This window comes from Bos mutus, chromosome 5, assembly GCF_027580195.1.
Source record: "Bos mutus isolate GX-2022 chromosome 5, NWIPB_WYAK_1.1, whole genome shotgun sequence".
Taxonomy (NCBI): domain Eukaryota; kingdom Metazoa; phylum Chordata; class Mammalia; order Artiodactyla; family Bovidae; genus Bos; species Bos mutus.
In genome coordinates this window covers 89,989,934-90,013,307 of record NC_091621.1, presented here as the reverse complement: position 1 = coordinate 90,013,307, position 23,374 = coordinate 89,989,934, and the positions used below count along the sequence as shown (strand labels likewise).

General features: G+C 37.5%; 2 protein-coding genes across 4 annotated transcripts in view; one reads left to right on the top strand and one right to left on the bottom strand.

The window, feature by feature from the left end:
* Positions 1-34: 34 nt before the first annotated feature.
* Positions 35-6,989, bottom strand: ETFRF1 (electron transfer flavoprotein regulatory factor 1). Of its 3 annotated transcripts, none has more exons than XM_070371218.1 (4): positions 6,895-6,989; positions 6,592-6,746; positions 1,022-1,106; positions 35-943 (listed from the first exon to the last, which is right to left on the bottom strand). In XM_070371218.1, exons 3-4 carry the CDS (start codon positions 1,064-1,066, stop codon positions 722-724), a joined length of 267 nt encoding a protein of 88 aa, XP_070227319.1. In that variant the 5' UTR covers positions 1,067-1,106; positions 6,592-6,746; positions 6,895-6,989; the 3' UTR covers positions 35-721. The 3 variants fall into 3 exon arrangements, with proteins under 3 accessions (XP_070227319.1, XP_070227316.1, XP_070227317.1); XM_070371215.1 differs by having other exon boundaries at positions 6,834-6,983; XM_070371216.1 differs by having other exon boundaries at positions 6,891-6,971.
* Positions 6,990-7,128: 139 nt separating this feature from the next.
* Positions 7,129-23,374, top strand: part of DNAI7 (dynein axonemal intermediate chain 7) — an 88,156-nt gene continuing 71,910 nt past the window's right edge. The window contains 2 exon segments of the mRNA XM_070371209.1: positions 7,129-7,181; positions 10,660-10,677. Coding sequence (XP_070227310.1) covers positions 7,179-7,181; positions 10,660-10,677 — 21 coding nt within the window. The 5' untranslated portion in view covers positions 7,129-7,178.

The following is a 23,374-nucleotide window of genomic DNA, read 5'->3' as shown; positions in this document are numbered from 1 at the left end:
AAATCTGCCTTTATGACAAAAGAATAGAATAACATAAATCATTACTTTTTATTGAAGAAGGTATTGATATACAACAGGTGATTTGTTTTAAGGCTCAAAGGCATCCAATTGCAAAATTAATACTGGAAATAATTAAATAGGCATATTATGTAATGCCAGTCACTGGTAGGCTGTTTCAAGTTCTTAACTCTATACATATTATTTCTACTAACTGCACTTAAATCATTACCAGATGCTACTTCTTTTGCAGTGAACACTGGATATGTGCTGTTAACGTTTCAAATGGGGTCAAAAATGAGCTCCTTCAAAAGTTAAGGGAAATAAACTTGCAAGAAATTATTCTGCTTAAGTGTTAAATGGCATTCTCTTTTCAGTAAAATGCAGAAATGAGCTAAGAATAATTGGCAAATTTTTCACTAAAACTTAAGTACATTATATTTTCATTCGAAATTGGGTGCTCATCAATTTTTAATAAGTAGTTGGCAATATTATATAGCTAAATTACTATAAAATTGACATTTAACATTAGTTAATTGTTATATAAAAATTGAGCATAAAGGTTGCTGATAAAGCAATAGAAGTTGAAACCTGTTTTAGTTCAGTAAGGCAGCTCAGGTATTTTTAACACAATGTATATCCTTGACACTTTAAATGTTATTTTTGTCATAGCTGGTACATAAACAGCTGGCACTGATCTTCAGTCAAATGATAGTAATACTGATCATTTAGTTTTGTTGGTATCTGAGTAATAGCGTTGTTTCATAGCTCTGTATTTCCTAAGGAAGTATAATGCTTCTAGTTCTTTCATTACAAATTTGCCCCTTTCAATAAGTTCTTTGATCTTCTCTGGGTCCTTCACATCTTTGTTTTTAAGGAAAACATTCTTCAGACGCCTTTTGAAATAGTCTGATCCTTTTGGATAGTCTCGTCCAAGATACAGCAGCTTAAAAAAGAAAGATTATATATTTCTAAACAATCTATGTCATATAACATTTACAAAACTGGCAACGTACGTACTTACATTCTTATAAAGATTCAATACTTCTCCTCTTAAAGAATTGGCCATTTTCAATCATGGAAAATATCCACTTTTATATGTAATATACCTAAAGAAAAAGAAAAATCTTTACAAATAACTGCATTGTAGTCTTGAAAAAGATTTTACCCACTGGTAAACTAGTACTCTTTTTTTTTTTTTTGCCATTCAATAAAAGTTGATTGTGCACTTTTATGTTCCAGGCAGTGAGATGCAGCTGTAAACGTGTCAGGTAAGATAGCTGCTATCACAGAATCAGCATCTCCTGAGGGACATAAAAGATCATTATGAGTTGTGGTAAGCTCTATGAAGGAAACAGAACAATTAGAGAAAGCAGATCATCAGAGATAAGCAGGTGGGCCTCTTACAGAGTGGCATGAATTAGAAATAGACTTGGAATCCCAGCTGCACAGTGTTGTACAGGTTGCTTAATCTTTCCGAACCTCTTTTCTTGTCAGAGGGAGAACTGTGTGCCCTGCTCTCGAGGCAAGGCTCGAACTGTTCGCAGGACACTGGGACAAATCAAGGGTGCCCTACAAAGAAAGGCTAAAGAGTAGGACAAATAGGTGTGAGAGTCAAGCAGGTTCACAGCTAATGGCAAATGGGCAGGAAGATCAGTGATGAAGAGACCAAGTGAACAACCCAGAAAGGGGGTACATGAGGAGCAGGCAATATCCAGTGGGATAGATAAGCTTAATCTTCATGTGTACTTTGTGCTGCTAGTGAGAGGCAGCTCCTTAAAGGCACCATCACAGCCTAAACATAGAAAATAATTCCCAATACTTGTGACGGTTGTGGGGGTTAACTCCTAAATTTCGTACATTATAAACATTTAGTTTGTGATAGGCCCCAAATGAATGTCAATGCCATATATAACCTTAAAATTTCATAATGCCCATTTGCCCATTAATCTAAAATAACATACCTTTTTATATCCCTCATTAACAAATTTTTATTTTAAAATAATTTCATTCAATCTTTCAGAAAAGCTGCAACTCAGATTTAATAACTTTTTTCCCTGAACTATTTGAGGATAAGTTGCTAACATGATACCAAATCAACCTGAATACTTTGTAGTGCCATCCAAAAGAAATACAGTGCAAGCCATCCATGTAATTTTACTTTTGATAGTCCTTATTAAAAAAACAGCTGAAATTATTTTAATAATGTATTATTTTTATCCAAAATATTTTAAGAAGTGTTATGCCAGACATGTTTCTAAGCACCAGTGGCTTAGTTGCTACCATACTGGACAACAGTTTGAGGTACTTTCTGTGAACAAGGATGTTTTCTTACAGCACAAAACAACCATCAGAATCAGGAAATTAACAAGCACTGCTATATTACTACCATTGAATCCACAGCCCTGTGTTTTGCCCTTTGTAGCAAAAGAATCCAATCTACACTGATTACACATTGCATTTAATTTCCATGTCTCTAGCCTTCAATCTGAAAAAATTCCTTAATTTCCTTGATTTTCATAAACTTGACATCTGTGAGGATCACAGGCCATTAATTTTGTAGAAATATGTCTTGGTTTGATGTTAATTTATGGCTAGGTTCAGCTTACATAGTTTTGGCAGAAACATTAGACATGCTTTATTTCATTGCACTCTATTATGTGGACACAATTCCAGTCTGTTCCATCATGGCTAAAGTTAGTTTTGATCACTTGGTTAAGGTGGTGTTTGTCAGAACTCTCCACAGTTACTTTTTTTCCTTTGAAGTTAGCATTTTGTGGGAGGTACCGTGAGACATAAGTATATGTCATCCAGAAAAACCTTTCATCTTGCAAAAACATTAAAAGTAACAGAGCTTATGGTGGTGGTGGGGGGGGGGGCGCAGTTTGAGGCATACCACTCAAATCCTCTGCCGTTGTAAACAGAGCACCAATTAAAAAAAACAAATTGGTACCTGGAGAGCTATCTGAGCCACTCAGATTGCTCTCAGTATTGCTGGAGGATACCACAGAGATAAGATGAAGTTTATGAATAGGAGTAGAGGGCTGGAGACCAGGAAGGGATCACAGGAGACAGGAGGAAATCCCTGGGGATGATGGTTTTACCATCATGATTGTGGTGAGGTTTCATAGGTGTAGGCATGAGTCAAATTTATCAAATTGTACTTATACTTAATAAGTGTAGCATTTGTATGTCAATTACATGTTAGTAAAACTGTTTAAAAGTAGTGTAGACATGCTGGCAGAATGCCAAGAGTAGGGCTGGGAGATCCTGAAATGCAGGTGAAAGTAGACATCTAAACCACGAGGCTGGTCAGTAGGGGATTCAACCTGTAACCAGGTCAACAGTTATATACCTCTGGGGTATACAACTAAGCAACTAAGTAGTGTTTTTTTTTTTTTTTTTTTTTTAACAAACATACTTGAAAGGCTTCTGCTGCCAGTATAGCAACTGAGTGAAGACCTTTTCTTGCTGAAGTTTATAGATCTGCTTCTGTGGCTTTTCTTTCTTAGGGAAAAAAAATAGCCAACACTGTTTACATGTTAATAATTGTCTGCATCCCCTATTTACTAGTGATTTATGAGTTCACAGTGACAAGTATACAATGATCAGAACATCTGAGTTCATTAACTTTCTTGTTTTCCTCCAAAGTGCTATTTTTCTGCTTTTGTCTGTTATCACTTGAGCTTTCCTGCATAAATGGTAGTCCTTTTCCAAAAACAAAAAAAAACAAACCCTTTAGAAATCTGCTTAGAAGTTGCAGCTTAGAGACTTTGGGCCTTCACTGAGAGTGATCTAATTGGGCCCTTTATTGGGGAACCTCTGATGTTATCTTAGTCTGTTCCTCCTGGGCTGGTCAGATTCCACAGATAAGAGTCTTCCAATTTACTTCTTAATTTACTAAATTAAGAAGTGGAAAACGACTGAGGGCCTTGCATTCAGCATCATGTATACTCAAATACACCTAACCTGCTCCCAGTGTGATTCTCATGTCCTTTGTATGCCTGAGGACACCCCCACACCATAGATGATTCTGTCCAGAAATAAACCTCTAGTCTTCTGAGAGTGAGGCATGCACTTAGAGGTATTTCTCAAAGAGCTTTCACTTCATCCTCTCTGATTTACTTCATTCTTCATTTCCAAATCCAATGGCCCTGTTCCAGGGCCTTTTTGAGAATTATGCAGTATAAATTGGGCTTTTCAAGTGTGCTAGATGACAGTCATCTGTCTTGCAGCTTCCAAAGTTTGTCATCTCCTCCTCTATTAGTCTAATTTTTTTTAATTTAATTTTTAAACTTTACAATATTGTATTGGTTTTGCCACATATCGAAATGAATCCGCCACAGGTATACATGTGTTCCCCATCCTGAACCCTCCTCCCTCCCCATACCATCCCTCTGGGTCGTCCCAAATGGTTTACTGAAGATTTAGTGCTTTCACGAGTGAAATTAGATGGGTCTATTTAACCCGGTACAGCAACAGCTAATTCCATTTTAAAAACTTTTTTTCTGAGAGCCATTTTTTGTGTTTTAATCTTACTGAAAATGACACTTAAGGAAGAACCTTGTGCCCTTAAAATAACTGTAAATCTACATTAGATGTAATTTCAAATAAAAAATTACAGCCTGTTTAATTCCTGGCAAAGAGCATAGCTCTATTTAATTCACAATTTGTAAAAGCTTTTAGAATGTGGGTTAAATTGTCTTTAGCTGTTTTTTTTTTTTTTTTAACAAATTATGCATAAAAAAGGACCTGCCCAGCAAAAAAGTAGCTGCTGTGACCAAGATAAATTTGTCCCATTCCTTGATATATTAACTTTTATGAGCTGAGGAAATGTTTTATTACTGCATACTGACCTTTAGGCATTTAAGTTTACTTTAGCCTTTAGGAGAAACAGGTTTCCTTGGGTGAACTGGTGAAAAATTTAAATGCAGCAGGGACCTGGGGCTGCTCCTTAACTCTGCATAAAGTCATGGAAGTTACTGTTTTTATAAAGAGCCAAATGAGAGGGACTGTGAGAAGTTCCCTATCATTCTAAGAAACCTGGATGGGGGTGGGCATACAATCCACATTGATAGCTCTTTCCCAATGACTTGTGGGCCAAGACTTAACCAACTCCAGTATTGGGTTAAGTGAGAAGGCAATGATAACCAACTCCAGTATTCTCGTCTGGGAAATCCGACGGACAAAGGAGCATGGGCGGGGCTACAGTCCATGGGGTTTCAAAAGAGAAAGACATGACTTTGTGACTAAACAACAACATCTTCGTGCCTAAAGCTATTACTGATCACTCTTCCCCATGAAGTTCAGATTTGACTCAAACAGATGGAGCACATTTCCCCAAAGTAGTTAAGCCTAAAAAGCTTCACACTAAAATTTATCCCAACACACTTGGCTGCACCAAAGGATATGTAATCCGAGAGTCAGGTGGCAAGAGATTTTGCCCCCAAAGCTGGTATTCTGCTTGGTTGAGGCCTACCTAGAAGCCAGATTATAAAAGTGAGTTGAAAGAAGATGGTCATGTATGTTCAGAGGGGCTAGGAACTGCACCTGTCTGGAGGTAAAAGTGAACAGAGGAAATGGGCCTTCTTATTCTTGCAGGCTGTAAGACTAGTAGAGGAGAACTATATAAGCCCACTGGTATAATCTCATAGCAGAGCAGTCGCCTAGAACAGTCTAGCATGTTCTAACACATCCATAGCAAATCCTCCTCCCTGGGGGGAATTTGGTGGAAAGAGAACTTGAGCAAGTCTCTCCCCTGAAATCCTATGATATCAAAATTATTTATGATTACCATCCACACTTCCTTACTCCCATCAGAGCTGACTGAAGTTCTGTAATCGTAAACATTAGTAGTTTGACTGAAAAACAAAAGCTTAGTTCCATACCAGCTTCGGAACTCTATATCAAGTCGACATTAAGAGGTTTTTAATCTTGCTACCAGGGATGTGAAGGTGAAATGTCATAGCTATGACCAATATGGATTTCTGTGGGGAGAATAACACTTTAACCTACAAAGACTAGCTCAGTCAGAAATACTTATTTAATAATACCTTTGGTCAATGAAATTGCAAGAGACAGCGCATTATAAAATTACAATCAGAGATGAGAAATGGTGGCAAGAATTTTAAAGCATTTCACGTCTTGTCAGGCTAAAATGGGGTTTAAGCCTAAACGGGGTTTAGATCTAAATTCATACGGAATTCAGATACGCTTTGGAAGGTTAATTTCTCAGTCTCTTAATTTCTTCTAGTTTTCCTGTTGGTCTAAGCTGCCAGAGTTTCTTCATGTTGGTAGACCGACATTCGAAGGGTTGTGCTACCGGTTAGTACACTGTGACCTTGACTCTGGGCACAGAATTTAGCGCGTCTTGCTGGGTCTCTGAGACCTCCACCAGTAAGGAATACGTTACCAGGAACTGCTTCAAATTATTTCCAGTTCTTGTTTAGAGCTCCTCTTGAAAAAACAAAACAAAACAAAAAAAACACCAAAAAACAGCATATACCTTGATAGCTCAGGTAATAAACAACCAGGTGCAGGGAGAAGAATCTGAAGGTCATTTAAAAATAAACAACCCTCTGGGAGCCAATTTACCTCTTTTCCTAAACTGCCAATCGAGCCCGGCCCCCCGCTGGTCTAAGCGGTGACGGCCCAGGAAGCCGACCCGGTGTCAGCTACTTGACCCAGTTGCGTAGCCGGCGGCCCCCTTCCTTCTCGAAATCCGCAAAGAAAGATTCGCCCCAGCAAATCTAGGGAAACAGGGAGAGGGGCTGTCAACGTCGGAAGACGCACACAAGCCCTTTTCCTACACCTGTTGGTCCTCGCCCAGAGCATACCGCCTCCAGACTGAAGCGTCCGGAAAACAAAGTAAGACTCCTCAGCGCGGCACTCACGCACTTTCCGGCACGCCGCAGCCGTAAACGCAACCCTCAGCTCCAACGCTGAAGGCTGTCGACCGAGGCGGGCGGCAGGCTGTAGTGGGGCGGAGCAACCTGTCAGGGAAGTGGGTAGGGCGCCGTCCGGAAGAACCCCAGCGCGACTGCGCGGACCAAACGCGAGGCTCTCCGCAGCGGCCCTGGGGCGCCAGTGGGCGGGGCTTGTCGTCCTGACAACGCGGGAGCGTTTGTCACACAACCCAGAGATCACACTTGGCCGACTACCGAGGTCGTGTATGCATCAGCATGGTGAGCAGGGAACGTAGGGGAGCAGGGTCAAGGGGCGATCATTGATGCTCCTGCGCCGTGTTAAATGATATGGCAAGAGCCTGTCATATTTTATTAGAGGAGAGCGAGTCGGTTTAGGAAAGACCCCATATCCTTAGGGGGGATGGACCTCTCCTGAAGTATGGCCTTCCATTCGGGGTCAGATGGACCGGAGAGAGAGTCCAGACCGGTTTCTGCAAATGGGGAATGGCCAGTTTGTGGTGTTTTAATCAGATCAGCTGATGTTTTAATCTCCAGCTGCTGCTAAATTCAAATATTCGTCTCAATTTAGTTACTCTTAGTCGTGATAGACATTCCTGTGAAATTCCTTTTTTTTTTTTTTTAATTGCATCTTGGTGGAAATGCATAGGTTTTTTTTTTTTTTGGCCACCTCAGCAATTAATTGAAAGCTGCTGCAGTTTACTCTGCTTTGAAAAGTTGTTTTGTGTGGTCTTTTGTGGAAACTTGAATTGTTTTGTGATTCAGAGTATGCAGCCTGCCTGGTGTTTAAGTATGATAAAGCTTCTTGTTTTGTTTTTCTGCACTCTTCAGCTGTCATGTCTTCTCCAGGAACACAGACCAACATGTAGCTATAACATGTTCTCGTTTCCCATTTTCTTAAACGTGATTTCCATCTTCTCCAGTGATTAAAACTAGATGAAAGTGGAAAGTGTAATTAGTTAATTATTTAATTCATTAATTAAGGGAAAATATGGAGCATACTCTTTGTGCTTGGCACTAAACTGAAACGAAGTACACGAAGGTGATAATTACAGTCTCTCCCTTGTATGGAAGACAGACTTAGCAAATTAATTACAATACAGTTTTATAACTGTAATCATTGAAGTGACTACGATGGAGTAACACAAAGATGGGAATGTTAAAATTAGGGCGGGAGAGGAAAGGGGGATGGGAAGAGCAGAGCAATGCTTTTCAAGCTGTGTTTTAAAGTATGATGAATTTACCGGAAGTAATGAGAAGAAACAGTGTGGAGAGCGTTTATGTCAGGGAGAACAGAAAGTAAATGGATTTTAAACTGACTTAAAGCTGCTGATAACTTAAGGGAATAGGCACCTATTTATTATTTTCCAACCAGTACACAAGTCTCTTGTTTTTAGATCCCTTTGGCAGTCTTTCTCAAAATGTGGCTTCTGGAAAATTGGAATAAGCCCGGAATGGACTTGCCAGGCGGCTCTAGTGGTAAAGAACTTGCCTGCCAATGCAGGAGACATAAGAACCACAGGTTCCATTCCTGGGTGGGGAAGAGCCCCTGGAGGAGGGCATGGCAACCCACTCCAGAATTCCTGCCTGGAGAATCCCATGGACAGAGAGGTCTGGCAGGTTATAGCCTATGGGGTTACAAGAGGTGGACACTACTGAAGCGACTTAGTACGCATGCAAGCCTTGAATACCAGTTCAAGTGCAGATTTCAGGAACAGACTGGACTCCAGATCTAAGTATTAGTTTCCTAGGACTGCCAAGTAACAACATACCACAAACTAACTGGCTTCACCAATAGAAATTTATTGTTTCATAGTTTCAGAATCTAGAAGTCTTAGATTAAGGTGTTGTCAAGGCTATTCTCACCCTGCAGGTGCTAGCTTCTGCTTTTTTTTGTCTTGTGGCAGCATTATCCCATTCTTTGGTGTTCTCTGAGTGTGTGTGTGTCTGTGTCCACATTTCCCCCTTTTTACAAGGTTTCCAGTCTTATTGAATCAGAGGTCCGCCCTATTCCAGTATGACCTCATCTTAATTATATCAGCAAGGACCCTCTTTCCAAACAAAGAAACACTTGGAGACACTGGGAGATAGGACTTATGTATGAATTTTGAGGGGACACGATTCAACTCATATCATGAACTGAATTACTTATGGGGAGAGAGAAGTGAGTATGTACACTTTTAGGCCAGGAATATGCATTGTTATAACAGGCATCCCAGGTGATGCTTATGCTCTCTGAGAACTACTCTACTACTGGATGCTCTTATGATTTGCAGGAAGAATGAGTATATGTGGCTTCCCTGATAGCTCAGTTGGTAAAGAATCTGCCTGCAATGCAGGAGACCCTGGTTTGATTCCTGGGTTGAGAAAATCCACTGGAGAAGGAATAGGCTACCCACTCCAGTATTCTTGGGCTTCCCTTGCAGCTCAGCTGGTAAAGAGTCTGCCTGCAATGCAGGAGACCTGGGTTTGATCCCTGGGTTGGGAAGATCCCCTGGAGAAGGGAAAGGTTACCCTCTCCAGTATCCTGGTCTGGAGCATTCTATGGACTGTATAGTCCATGAGGTTGCAAAGAGTCGGACATGACTGAGTGATTTTCACTTTCACTTGATTATATGTACTTATCCCAAACTTGCCTCACATTAAAAGCATTAATGAGAGATGACAGTTTGCCCACCTTTAAAATGTAGCTGCTTTGGAACAGGGCCATTGCTGTTTACATATTCTGCTGTATAGAATTTATTTCAAGGTGGACATATGTTAACTATTAATGATAGCAAGTATGGTAAAAATAAAACACCTTTGTAAAAGTTGTGCGAGTCGAGTCACCATTCTTATGTCATCTCTAGTATATCAGAGAACTTTGTGTGTAAATCATTAATAAATACCTGTTGAATGAATTAATGAGATATATGCACTTTATAAGAACATATAATCTACTGCTTGATGTCAGTTTTAACATTTATATTTTATATAGTGATAACCTTATGGCTTGAACCATAACTTCTCTTGTACTAGTCTTCAAATGTGGAAAGTATATCATCTTACAGTCACATGATCCCCTACAAATTCCTTACCAGAAATCTAGTGAACACAAGGGCCAAATCAGGAAATTACAAGTAGTATTACTAAAAAATACTTGTAAATATTTAGTGAAATGCTGTACTTTCTAAGATCTAAAAAAGCATACCTCTGCTTTAGGACACGTTGCTGAATAGAATCACTTTGCCATAGCTTTGCCTGTTTTAAATTACTGATTCTTTTCCTATAAAATCAGCAATCTAACTTGATAGAATGACTATTTCTCTGTGATGTGAAATCATTCCCACACATTTAGGCTTGACGTTAATACCAATACTTAGTTAATGATTTCTTGTTCTTTAGAACCCTTTAAATCAGTGCCTTCTTGACTGGTATTCTGTTTCATAATCAGATATTTCATTAAACACGGATCATTGATTGTCATAAGAAAGTGTAAAATTTACTTACAAAAGATGCTTCAGTGGGTGAACTATCATAGTGTTTTATAGACTTGTAGTTCTGTCTGAATTCTTTCCTAAAAAAACCTTTTGAGATAATTTTAGATTTAAAGAGAATCTGCAGAGGGTACAGAAAGTTCCCTTGTCTTTTTTACCTAGCTTCTCTTAATTTTAACATGTTAGGCAATCATGATATTTTTGTTTAAAATGTATGAATTATTTTTTAAATTTATCAATTCTTTTGTTTTTCCAACTTTTAGGCTCCCAAAGCAAAAAAGGTAGGTAGAAATTATTTCTCAAAATAGTTTTAAAGAGCTGACATTGTACAAATTGAATTTTTAAAACATTTTCTGGTAGTTGTATTATAGTTTGTAGAGTTTACTAAGCTTAGTTTTTAGACATTAATGCTATCTAAATCATTGAATAATCCTTTACAATAACAGGACATATTTCAAATTTGATGTAGAAAAATGGTTCTAATTTCACAAAGACTTTTTTAAGATAGGCTTTAATTTTTACTTATGTCTAGATTGAAAGTATTTTATTATTTGTGCTCTAGAAAATTTTGGATTAAGAAGCTTTTTCTTCATTTCAGATAGACCCATAAAAATTTAGGTCCAAAACCTTCTGTGACTAAAAGTGAACCCTAAGATAATATGTTTCTAAATGGGTTGCATGGTAACATGTACTGAATTTTTCTGTGCTTTGTTAAAATTTCCATTCCTTGAAGGATGTCTCAAGTAACTTTTTCTCTCTTCACTGAGTAGATTTATACTTTAAAGCAGCGATTATAGTCTCTTACTGGCAAACATATACATAGTTCATTTAACCTAAAAGTTCTTTTTTTAATCAGTTGCCAAAGGATTATCATGCAAAAAATGTGTCTATTCTTAAAAAATTGGCAACCTGATAACACTGTCCCCATAAGGGAACAGTTGGCTAGACAAGTGACAGCTACCCCTTTTTGGAAATGCTTCCCCTTTTGTTGTAGTCCAGACTATGACCAAATCTCTTTCATTATTTACCTCTCTGGTCCCAACGGGATTTCGATTTGGAATGCCAGATTTAAGTCATATCTGAAGAGTCACCACTCTGTTAATTTCCTATCATTTTTTCTTGTGAAATCAATTGTACTATGTTCTAATAGCACATGAATTAGAACATACCTCAATTATAATACCTGTCATTTTATTGTAATAATTTTTCATTGTGAGCTGCTTAAGGTCAAGAACATGTTTTATTTATTTTTGGATCCATAGTGTTTAGTCTGGCACATAGTAGAAATTCACTGAATATTTGTTGAATAAATATATAATACTCCATTTGCCCTACCATTACTTTAAAACACTTGGGCCTATGATTATTTAAGAAGAAATGCTTCTATAAATGTGTCTTTGGTATTTATACAGTTAAACATTTTTTCAAAAAATACTGTTGAGTGCCGTCAGTGTTTGCTTTTCTCAGTCACTTGAACCCACTACCCACCTGATACTGTGTTAGGGACTGTGGATATAACTGAGCGACATTTATAAAGCACAGTCTTATGGGGAGTATTCTGGAGGACTACAGTCATTTATATATGGGTCTACAGTAGTTTATTAGTTTGTGTGGACATTTCATTTTTGGCTTTACATAGTGAAATCTTAGAGGCATTGTTTTAAATATGAAAAGTTTTCACTTAATGATGTCATATTTTTATTAATTCTAGGATACTCGTCTTTTTACATTTCACATTTTAACATGACTGAAATTGAGATATATCTTACGGTTGCTAATAGCTTCCAATCATTGTAGTCCTGAATTGACATCTTTTTCCTCCAGAGATGTTTGCTTCTGTCAGTCACATGGGCTTACTACCAACCCAGTACTACTTTAAATTCTCTTCTTGAGGGTTTTTGGACCACACTAATGATATAAGTCAGACTCATGAACTGGCTTGTGGTTTAAATTTTGAGGGATTTTTTTTTTCTTTCTTTCTATTCATTTTCAGGATTGATAGATGCAAGTTTCCTTGCTATGTCTTTCTGTATCGTGGGTTCATTTGTGTTTACCTAGCATCCAGCTGTATACAGTCATCTTCTTTTACATTTCTATCTTGGGAATGTAATCTGTTTCCTTTTTTGGTATAACAATTTATACCAGTTTATAATAATTTATAATTTATAATAATTTAAAGGTACATCTTACATTCGATGGCATTATAGATTCTATGGAGTAAATATATCTTGGGGACCTTTTTTGTTTGAACGCATTGAGGTTGCATCCCTTCTTTTCACAGCTGTATCACATTTCATGGAAGTATGTCTATGATTTTCATATTGTTCCTACTTTTTGCTACCACATACAAGATAGAAATGAAGACTCTTGTATATAAGACTTTGCAAACATATGAAAAAATAGTTGCTTCATTCATTTTGCAGTGTTCTAGGTAGTTAAGAGTACAGCAGCAAGACAAGGGTCCCTGTCCTCTTGAAGCTTACATTCTTTTTTTTCCAAGCTTTATTAAGATATAATTGACATATAACATCATGTAAACTTCAAAGTATACAATGTAATGATTTGACATAAGTATGTGAATATTATGAAACAATTACCAATATGATTGCTTAATACATCCATCACCTCACATAATCACCACTTTGTATGAGTATACATGTGTTGAGAACACACACATACATACACACATATCACACATCACATTTTCTTTATCCCTTCATCTGTAGATTGACAGCACTTGTTTTCAGTCTTGACTTGTGAATGACATCTCACTGCACATGAAGCTGCAGATATCCCTGAAGAGAGCGATTTAATTTCATGATGCTTGCATTCTGTCTGGGGAGGGGAGGTGAAGAAAAAAGTATAATTTTAGATTGCTTGGAATGTACAGAAAACCAAGAAAGGAGTCAGTGAGAAATGTAGGGTAGGGTGTAATGGTGATGCTATTTCGTATAGGGTGAGTGAAGAACTAAAGTTTGAGAAGAGACCTGGTTGAAATGACATTCTAGGCAGAAGAAACGGTTATTGCAAAGACCCATAGTTGGGACTGACCTTGGTGGTTAGAATCTAAGTGAGCAAAATAGAAAATGAAAGATAAAGCATGAAGTGCGGGGTGGTGAGGGTAGAGGGCTGGGCAGAAGGATTGGGGGAGAGAAGTAAGAGCCAATTCATAGTCATGTAGGCTATGGTGAAATGCCTGGATTTTATTCTGAGCGTGGGAGAGTTGTACACAGAAGAGTGACATGATCTGATTTACATCTTTAAATGGTCACTGGAAACTTCACTGTAGGGAAGCAAGAGTAGAAGTAGGAGTGCCAGTTAGGAGGCCACTGCATCAGTGTCGGTCTGAAGTCTTTACGCCAAGGTGAACTCTTTCCTGGAAAAAAAAAAAATCTACTGTCTCTAAGTCCTGTCCTTTTGCCATTGCATCTCTCCTTCTGCTTTATAAAACAAAGGCGTGTGTCTCATCCATTCTAAGTCTTACATGCTTCATTGCCCTAGATCCTTGACTATGAAACTATAGGACAGTTCAAAATACTGATACTGGCAAAGCATTGTTTAATCAAGGCACCAAAGACTTCTTGTTTTTATCTGTCTTACAAGTAAGTGGTGAAATGTGGCCTTTGAAATATTGAGATATTCTGAATGTCCTATATATTGTAGTGTGGAGTGGTGGAGCTGGTATTAATTTTTCTTTAGTGGCATTGCTTGTAATTTTATTGTCAAATGATGATGCAGAAAAATCCTCTCACAGTGTAATTTATTGATAAAATATCCAAGCTTGAAAAGTAATAACATTAATTTTTTTAATGAAGAAAGATGAAAACTATCAGTAAAAATGTAAATTAGCTTAATATTTTTACATAGACCTTAAAGTTTCCTTTGAAACTTCATATAATTTAAATTAGTGTTATTCATTGCAAAAACTAGGAAATTGTATAAGACTATCATAAAGGTTATAACTCCTGGTGCACTGTTAAAAGACCCATCACTGCTTTTACATCAATATGTTTTCTTCAGAAACCACTGTACTTCATGAACTAGCAGAAGACATTGATTGGATTATAAGGAAAAACTCCCTTAAATATTAATGAATGTACAGGTTAACTCCAAATACTTTAATTTGAATTGATTTTACTTGAATACATTGAGACTGATACCCAAGTACCTCTAGGCATGGAAGTATAAAGAATGAGCTAAAAGGGGACCCTATCGCTCATTTCTCTATGTATATCCTATTTTTGAGGCCTTGGTTGCCTAAAATTTGAGTCCTAGCTTCTATTGAACATTCAGTGTTGACCCTAAAATATAAATGGTGTTAGGTTCAAGACATTAAATAATTGCATCTTTTAAAACAAAGTGTAAGGAAATGTAATTGACTCATACCTGACTTATAATAAAAAAAGAGCTTATCATGATGATGCATATTAACATTTATTTATAGAGAAACATGAAGTCAAACTGTCTCTGATATAAAGTAAGTATGATATGGCTAGTTGGTTTAACTTTGAAGGCTGGGTTTTGTTAATAAGATAAATAGACCTGTTTTAATACTCTGAAAGAGCAAAATCTACAGTTTTAAACTTACAGTTTTGATCAATTTAAAATCAAAACAAGTGGTAAGATAAATTTGTTTCAAAAATATTATTTTGACTTTCCCATTTTCAGTCATACTGGCCTTAAGACATTTTAGATCAACCTTTCTGCTGCAAACAATAAATAATGCTGAGTAAAATATATATGTATAGATCAAAACTATCATCTTAAAAGCACCTAAGAGCTGATAAAACAGTAAGAGATTATCAGGCAAAAACCTAAATTAAGGTAGGAACCAAAGAAGCACTAAAACTCTTTTTCATGAGAGTATTTGCTTTTCAATTCAGTCGCTCAGTCGTGTCCAACTCTTTGCAACCCCATGGACTGCAGCACGCCAGGCCTCCCTGTCCATCACCAACTCCCAGAGTTTACTCAAACTCATGTCCATTGAGTCAGTGATGCCATCCACCCATCTCATCCTCTGTCATCCCCTTCTCCTTCTGCTTTCAATCTTTCCCAGCATCAGGTGAGTCAGTTCTTCAAATAAGTCAGTTCTTTCAAATGAGTCAGTTCTTGCAAATGAGTCAGTTCTTTGCATCAGGTGGCTAAAGTGTTGGAGTTTCAGCTTCAACATCAGTCCTTCCAATGAATATTCAGGACTGATGTCCTTTAGGATGGACTGGCTGGATCTCCTTGCAGTCCAAGGGACTCTCGAATCTTCTCAACACCACAATTCAAAAGCATCAATTCTTCTGTGCTCAGCTTTCTTAGTAGTCCAACTCTCACATCCATACATGACTACTGAAAAAATAGCTTTGACTAGACGGACCTTTGTTGATAAAGTAACGTCTCTGCTTTTTAATATGCTGTCTAGGTTGGTCATAACTTTCCTTCCAAGGAGTAAGCGTCTTTTAATTTCATGGCTGCAGTCACCATCTACAGTGATTTTGGAGGCCAAAAAAATAAAATCTCTCACTGTTTCCACTGTTTCCCCATCTATTTGCCATAAAGTGCTGGGACCAGATGCCATGATTTTAATTTTCTGAATGTTGAGTTTTAAGCCAAGTTTTTTTTGTAGAAGTGGTTAAATCTTGAATTTCTGGTCTTAACAGCCACAATGGAAGCCAAAAAAAAGTGGAGTGATGTCTTCAGTGTGCTGAAAGTAAATAACTGACAATTTAGAATTCTGTATCATCTTTCAAAACAAAGGTGAAATAAAAATGTTTTCTCAGGGAATTCCCTGATAGTCCAGTAGTTAGGACGCTCTGCTTTCACCATCATGGGCCTGGGTTTGATCCCTGGTTGGGGAAGAACTAAGATCCTGAAAGTCACACAGCAGTGAGGCCAAATTAAAAGCATTTTCTCAAGCAAAAATTGTGTTTTCCACCTGCAAACCAGATTATATATGTAAGGTATAAAACAGTAATCCTAATAATGACATGTAGATTTAAAAAATAAACTGAAATACACGACAACAAACAACCCATAATAGTCATCAGTTGATAAATAAACAAAATGTGTATATCCATCTTACAATACCATGGAATATTTTTCAGCCATAAAACAGAAGTTTTATGATATATGCTGATACATGTTGTAGCATGGAAGAAGCTTGAAAATGTTGTTCTGAATGAATAAAGCTGATTACCGAAGACCATACATTGTATGATTCCAGTTACATGAAATATAGAGAAAGTAACTGGTGGTATCATAGATCTGGGGGGTTGTGAGGAAATGGTGGGGGGGAAGCTGTGAATGTGTAAGGGGTTTCTTTGGGGGAAGTGATGAATATGTTCTAAAATTGATTATGGTGGTGGTTGCACAACTCTGAATGTGCTAAAAACCATTAAACTGTATACTTTAAATGGGTGAAATGTATGGCATATAAGTTTTATCTCAGTAAAACTGTTATTAAAAATATATGAAAACAGTATTTGGGTTTAGTTCAGTTCAGTTCAGTCGCTCAGTCATGTCCAACTCTCTGCAGCCCCATGAATCGCAGTGCGCCAGGCCTCCCTGTCCATCACCAACTCCCAGAGTTCACTCAGACTCACGTCCATCGAGTCAGTGATGCCATCCAGCCATCTCATCCTCCATCGTCCCCTTCTCCTCCTGCCCCTAATCCCTCCCAGCATCAGAGTCTTTTCCAATGAGTCAACTCTTTGCATGAGGTGGCCAAAGTACTGGAGTTTCAGCTTTAGCATCAGTCCTTCCAAAGAACACCCAGGACTGATCTCCTTTAGAATGGACTGGTTGGGTCTCCTTGCAGTCCAAGGGACTCAAGAGTCTTCTCCAACACCACAGTTCAAAAGCATCAATTCTTTGGTGTTCAGCTTTCTTCACAGTCCAACTCTCACATCCATACATGACAACTGGAAAAACCATAGCCTTGACTAGATGGACCTTTGTTGGCAAAGTAATGTCTCTGCTTTTTAATATCCTATTTAGATTGGCCATAACTTTACTTCTAAGGAATAAGCATCTTTTAATTTCATGGCTGCAGTCACCATCTGCAGTGATTTTGGAGGCCAGAAAAATAAAGTCTGACACTGTTTCCACTGTTTCCCCATCTATTTCCCATGAAGTGATGGGACCAGATGTCATGATCTTCGTTTTCTGAATGTTGAGCTTTAAGCCAACTTTTTCACTCTCCTCTTTGACTTTCATCAAGAGGCTTTTTAGTTCCTCTTCACTTTCTGCCATAAGGGTGGTGTCATCTGCATATGTGAGGTGATTGATATTTCTCCAGGCAATCTTGATTCCAGCTTGTGCTTCTGCCAGCCCAGCGTTTCTCATGATGTACTCTGCATATAAGTTAAATAAGCAGAGTGACAGTATTTGGGTTGGGGAAGGATTATTTAAGATGTTCTAAAGTCCTTGTACTATTTGGTAGTATGACAAATATATATATATATATATATATATATATATATATGACTGAAATGGGTGAATTTAACTCAGATGACCATTATATCTACTACTATGGGCAGGAATCCCTTAGAAGAAATAGAGTAGCCATCATGGTCAACAAAAGAGTCCAAAATGCAGTACTTGGATACAATCTCAAAAACGACAGAATGATCTCTCTTCGTTTCCAAGGCAAACCATTCAATATCACAGTAATCCAAGTCTTTGCCCCAACCAGTAATGCTGAAGAAGCTGAAGTTAAACAGTTCTATGAAGACCTACAAGACCTTCTGGAACTAACACCCCAAAACGATGTCATTTTCATTATAGGGAACTGGAATGCAAAAGTAGGAAGTCAAGAAACACCTGGCTGCTGCTGCTGCTAAGTCACTTCAGTCGTGTCTGACTCTGTGCGACTCCATAGACGGCAGCCCACGAGGCTCCCCCGTCCCTGGGATTTTCCAGGCAAGAACACTGGAATGGTTGCCATTTCCTTCTCCAATGCAGGAAAGTGAAAAGTGAAAGTGAAGTCGCTGAGTCTTGTCCGACTCTTAGTGACCCCATGGACTGCGGCCCACCAGGCTCCTCCATCCATGGGATTTTCCAGGCAAGAGTACTGGAGTGGGGTGCCACTGGAGTAACAGGCATATTTGGCCTTGGAGTACAGAATGAAGCAGGCCAAAGGCTTATAGAGTTCTGCCAAGAGAACACACTGGTCATAGCAAACACCCTCTTCCAACAACACAAGAGAAGACTCTACACATGGACATCACCAGATGGTCAACACCAAAATCAGATTGATTATATTCTTTGCAGCCAAAGATGGAGAAGCTCTATACAGTCAGCAAAAACAAGACCGGGAGCTGACTGTGGCTCAGATCATGAACTCCTTATTGCCAAATTCAGACTGAAATTGAAGAAAGTGGAGAAAACCACTAGACCATTCAGGTATGACCTAAATCAGATCCCTTATGATTATACAGTGGAAGTGAGAAATAGATTTAAGGGACTAGATCTGATAGAGTGCCTGATGAACTATGGACTGAGGTTCATGACATTGTACAGGAGACAGGGATCAAGACCATCCCCATGGAAAAGAAATGCAAAAAAGCAAAATGGCTGTCTGGGGAGGCCTTACAAATAGCTATGAAAAGAAGAGAAGTGAAAAGCAAAGGAGAAAAATAAAGATATACTCATTTGAATGCAGAGTTCCAAAGAATAGCAAGAAGAGATAAGAAAGCCTTCCTCAGCGATCAATGCAAAGAAATAGAGGAAAATGGTAGAATAGGAAAGACTAGAGATTTCTTCAAGAAAATTAGAGATACCAAGGGAATATTTCATGCAAAAATGGGCTCAATAAAGGACAGAAATGGTATGGACCTAACAGAAGCAGAAGATATTAAGGATAGGTAGCAAGAATACACAGAAGAACTGTACAAAAAAGATCTTCACGACCCAGATAATCATGATGATGTGATCACTCACCTAGAGCCACACATCCTGGAATATGAAGTCAAGTGGGCCTTAGGAAACATCGCTAAGAACAAAGCTAGTGGAGGTGATGGAATTCCGGTTGAGCTATTTCAAATCCTGAAAGATGATGCTGTGAAAGTGCTGTACTCAATATGCCAGCAAATTTGGAAAACTAAGCAGTGGCCACAAGACTGGAAAAGGTCAGTTTTCATTCCAGTCCCAAAGAAGAGCAATGCCAAAGAATGCTCAACAAACTGCACAATAGCACTCATCTCACACGCTAGTAAAATAATGCTTAAAATTCTCCAAGCCAGGCTTTAGCAATATGTGAGCCGTGAACTTCCTGATGTTCAAGCTGGTTTTAGAAAAGGCAGAGGAACCAGAGATCAAGTTTCCAACATCCACTGGATCATGGAAAAAGCAAGAGAGTTCCAGAAAAACATCTATTTCTGCTTTATTGACTATGCCAAAGCCTTTGACTGTGTGGATCACAATAAACTGTGGACGATTCTTAAAGAAATGAGAATACCAGACCACCTGACCTGCCTCCTGAGAAATCTGTATGCAGTTCAGGAAACAACAGTTAGATCTGGACGTGGAACAACAGACTGGTTCCGAACTGGGAAAGGAGTACGTCAAGGCTGTATATTGTCACCCTGCTTATTTAACTTATATGCAGAGTACATCATGAGAAACGCTGGGCTGGAGGAAGCACAAGCTGGAATCAAGATTGCCTGGAGAAATATCAGTAACCTCAGATATGCAAATGACACTACACTTATGGCAGAAAGTGAAGAAGAACTAAAGAGCTTCTTGATGAAAGTCAAAGAGGAGAGTGAAAAAGTTGGCTTAAAGCTCAACATTCAGAAAACTAAGATCATGGCATCCGGTTCCATCACTTCATTGCAAATAGATGTGGAAACAGTGGCTGACTTTATTTTTTGGGCTGCAAAATCACTGCAGATAGTGACTGCACCTGTGAAATTAAAAGATGCTTACTCTTTGAAAGGAAAGTTATGACCAACCTAGACAGTGTATTAAAAAGCAGAGACATTACTTTTCCAACAAAGGTCCGTCTAGTCAAGGCTATGGTTTTTCCAGTAGTCATGTGTGAATGTGAGAGTTGGACTATAAAGGAAGCTGACTGCCTAAGAATTGATGCTTTTGAACTGTGGTGTTGGACAAGACTCTTGAGAGTCCCTTGGACTGCAAGGAGATCCAACCAGTCCATTCTAAAGGAGATCAGTCCTGGGTGTTCTTTGGCAGGAATGATGTTGAAGCTGAAACTCCAATACTTTGGCCCCCTGATGCAGAGAGCTGACTCATTTGGAAAGACCCTGATGCTGGGAAAGATTGAGGGCAGGAGGAGAAGTGGACGACAGAGGATGAGATGGTTGGATGGCATCACTGACTCAATGGACATGGGTTTGGGTAGACTCTGGGAGTTGGTGATGGACAGGGAGGCCTGGCGTGCTGCGGTTCATGGGGTTGCAAAGAGTGGGACACGACTGAGTGACTAAACTGATTGAACTGAAAGGCTTAGATGATGATCAGCATTTTTTTAGCAATGAGGTATTTTTAAGTTAAGGTGCATACCTTTTTTTAGACACAATGCAATTGTGCACTTAATAGACTACAGTATGGTATAAACATAACTTTTATATGTACTGGGAAACCAGAATATTTGTGACTTACAATATTGCAATAGTCACTTTACTGTGGTAATCTGGAACAAACTTGCAGTATCTCCAGAGTATGCCTGTTTTATGAATGAAAAGAGAGACATGATTTTAACAATAAATGACATAATTGGAAGAGATTTATATGCCAATAAATTAGAAAATTCAGATGAATTATGCAAATAGAAAAAAAATTCTTAAGCTGTTTCATGAAGAAGTCAAAAACCTGAAAGTCCTATAATCATGTAAGAAATTATATTAGTGGCTTCAGTTTTTCCCAGAAAGAAAATCCTAGGTCTGTAAGTCTTTGATAGCTTGTTCTTTGTTCAAAGATTAATTATTTCATTTTGTTATGAATTATTCTAGAGCATGGAAAAAGAGCAAACATTCCTAATTCATTTTGAGTTACCTGGGTGACCTGGGAATAGTATGAGAAAGAAAAATTGAAATTCATTTCACAAACATAAATGCAAAATTTCTTACTGACAAAATATTAGTACACTCAATTGGAAGTATATAGAATGATAAAAAATCATGACCCAACTCAGCTTATCTCAGGGTGACAGAATTGGTTTAATGTAAGAAATAAAGTTAATAAAATTAGACTGAGTTAGAAATTCAGTTACTGTACCTTAATAGGTTATAGGGCACTTCCTTACCCTGATAAGCATTATCTCTGTTTTAAATAAACAAAAAACTGCCAGAGAAGCAAAATACTGACATTAACAAATATTGACCAGGATAATGATTATGGGAGTGTAAATTGGAATAATTACTCTGGAAAATTCAATTTCAACTACATTGAAAATACACATACCCACTAGTTTTACCTCTAGGTGTATGCACTAGAGAAACTCCTGTGTGGACACCACGATACATACACTTAAAGGTTTATAGAAGCACTATGCATGATAGTGACAAACTAGAAATCATCCGGTGTCAATCAGTAGAAGAATGGATAAATAATGAGTTACTATTCAGCAATGAAAATACACAGCTGCAGCTGTATCCCCCCTTGAATGAATCTTTCAAAGTACAATTTGTATCTAAAGAAGTAAATCACACTAGAGGATAAATATTGTATTATTCTACTTACAGAAAATATCTAGAGTAATCAAGCTCATAAATACAGAAAGTAGGATGGTGATCAATAGGGGCTGGGTTGTAGGCAGAGCTGGAGTTAATGTTTTAAGGATACAGAGTTTAGTTTGGGATGATGAAAAAGTTCTGGAGGTGAATGGTGGTGAGCGTTGTACAACAATGTGAATGTACTTAATGCCACTGACCTGCACACTAAAAAATGGTTAAAATGGTAATTTTTTGTTATGTATACTTAATGACAGTAAGTTAATGAATTATAGTTGTATTCAAAAAATAGAATTTGATTTATGTAAAATTCAAAAGTAAGAAAACTATATTGTTTAGGAATACTTTTAAGAAAAACAAGAACATCATCACAAAAATTAGTGATTACTGTAGAAGTAATTTTTTTGGCAAGTCAATATAATTTTTGGCATCTGTTGTGGAAATAACTTGAAAAATTGCATGATATAGCTGTAACCTGTTTCATTTGCTTTTTAATATAAACTAGATTTTTCATTTTCTGTATCTATAAAAATTCAAATAGAATCTGTCTGAATCCTTATTTTCTTCATCAATAGCTAACATTAATCCTTATCTAGTAAAATTTTACTGTTTATGTGTTAATATTTACTTACCAAAATTTGTAATATAAAATGTTGTTTTATTCAATTGTATACCAAAATAATTAAAAAATTAACCCAATCCAGAGCAAAATTTATATTGCTTAGAAAGTTAGAGTCAAGGAAATTGAAAGTTGCATACATATTTTTATAATATTTCCATATCCTATTTATGATAGGAAAATCAGCAAAAGTTTTTCAAGTGTATTACATTAGGGTGAGATTCTGTGGGGTGAGTGGAATGGAGATATGAAATCAAAGAAAAAAGGATTAGAAAACTTTTATTTAAAATGCTTATTCATATTTTTAATTGAAATTGGCCATTAAATCACTATATTATGTAGATCCATTGGGTATATTTTAAATGATGAATATAATATGTAAAAGAGTGATGTTACAGTTTTCTTTTACATATTTAAACTTGTGGTTAAAAGTTTTCAGTGTCAGCTTAAAAATGTGTGAAGGGGTACATAGCTTTTCAAAATTCTTTTAGGGATATGAACAAATAATTTTAAAAATTACTGATCAACTACATCTGAGGAGGAGAAGCCAGAAAAGAAGTCTAAGAAGAGGGGGAGGAAGCAAAATCAGTATCAACCTGATGGCCTAATGAAGAAAATATTTCAAGATGGAGAAAGAAAACTTTGTCAAATGATGATAAAATGAGGACTGAAAATTGG

Coding starts and splice junctions, on each gene's coding strand:
- ETFRF1 (XM_070371218.1), bottom strand. CDS start 1,066: ATGGCCAATTCTTTAAGAGGAGAAGTATTGAATCTTTATAAGAAT. Junction 944..1,021: donor TATTGAATCTTTATAAGAAT/GTAAGTACGTAC, acceptor TTCTTTTTTAAG/CTGCTGTATCTTGGACGAGA.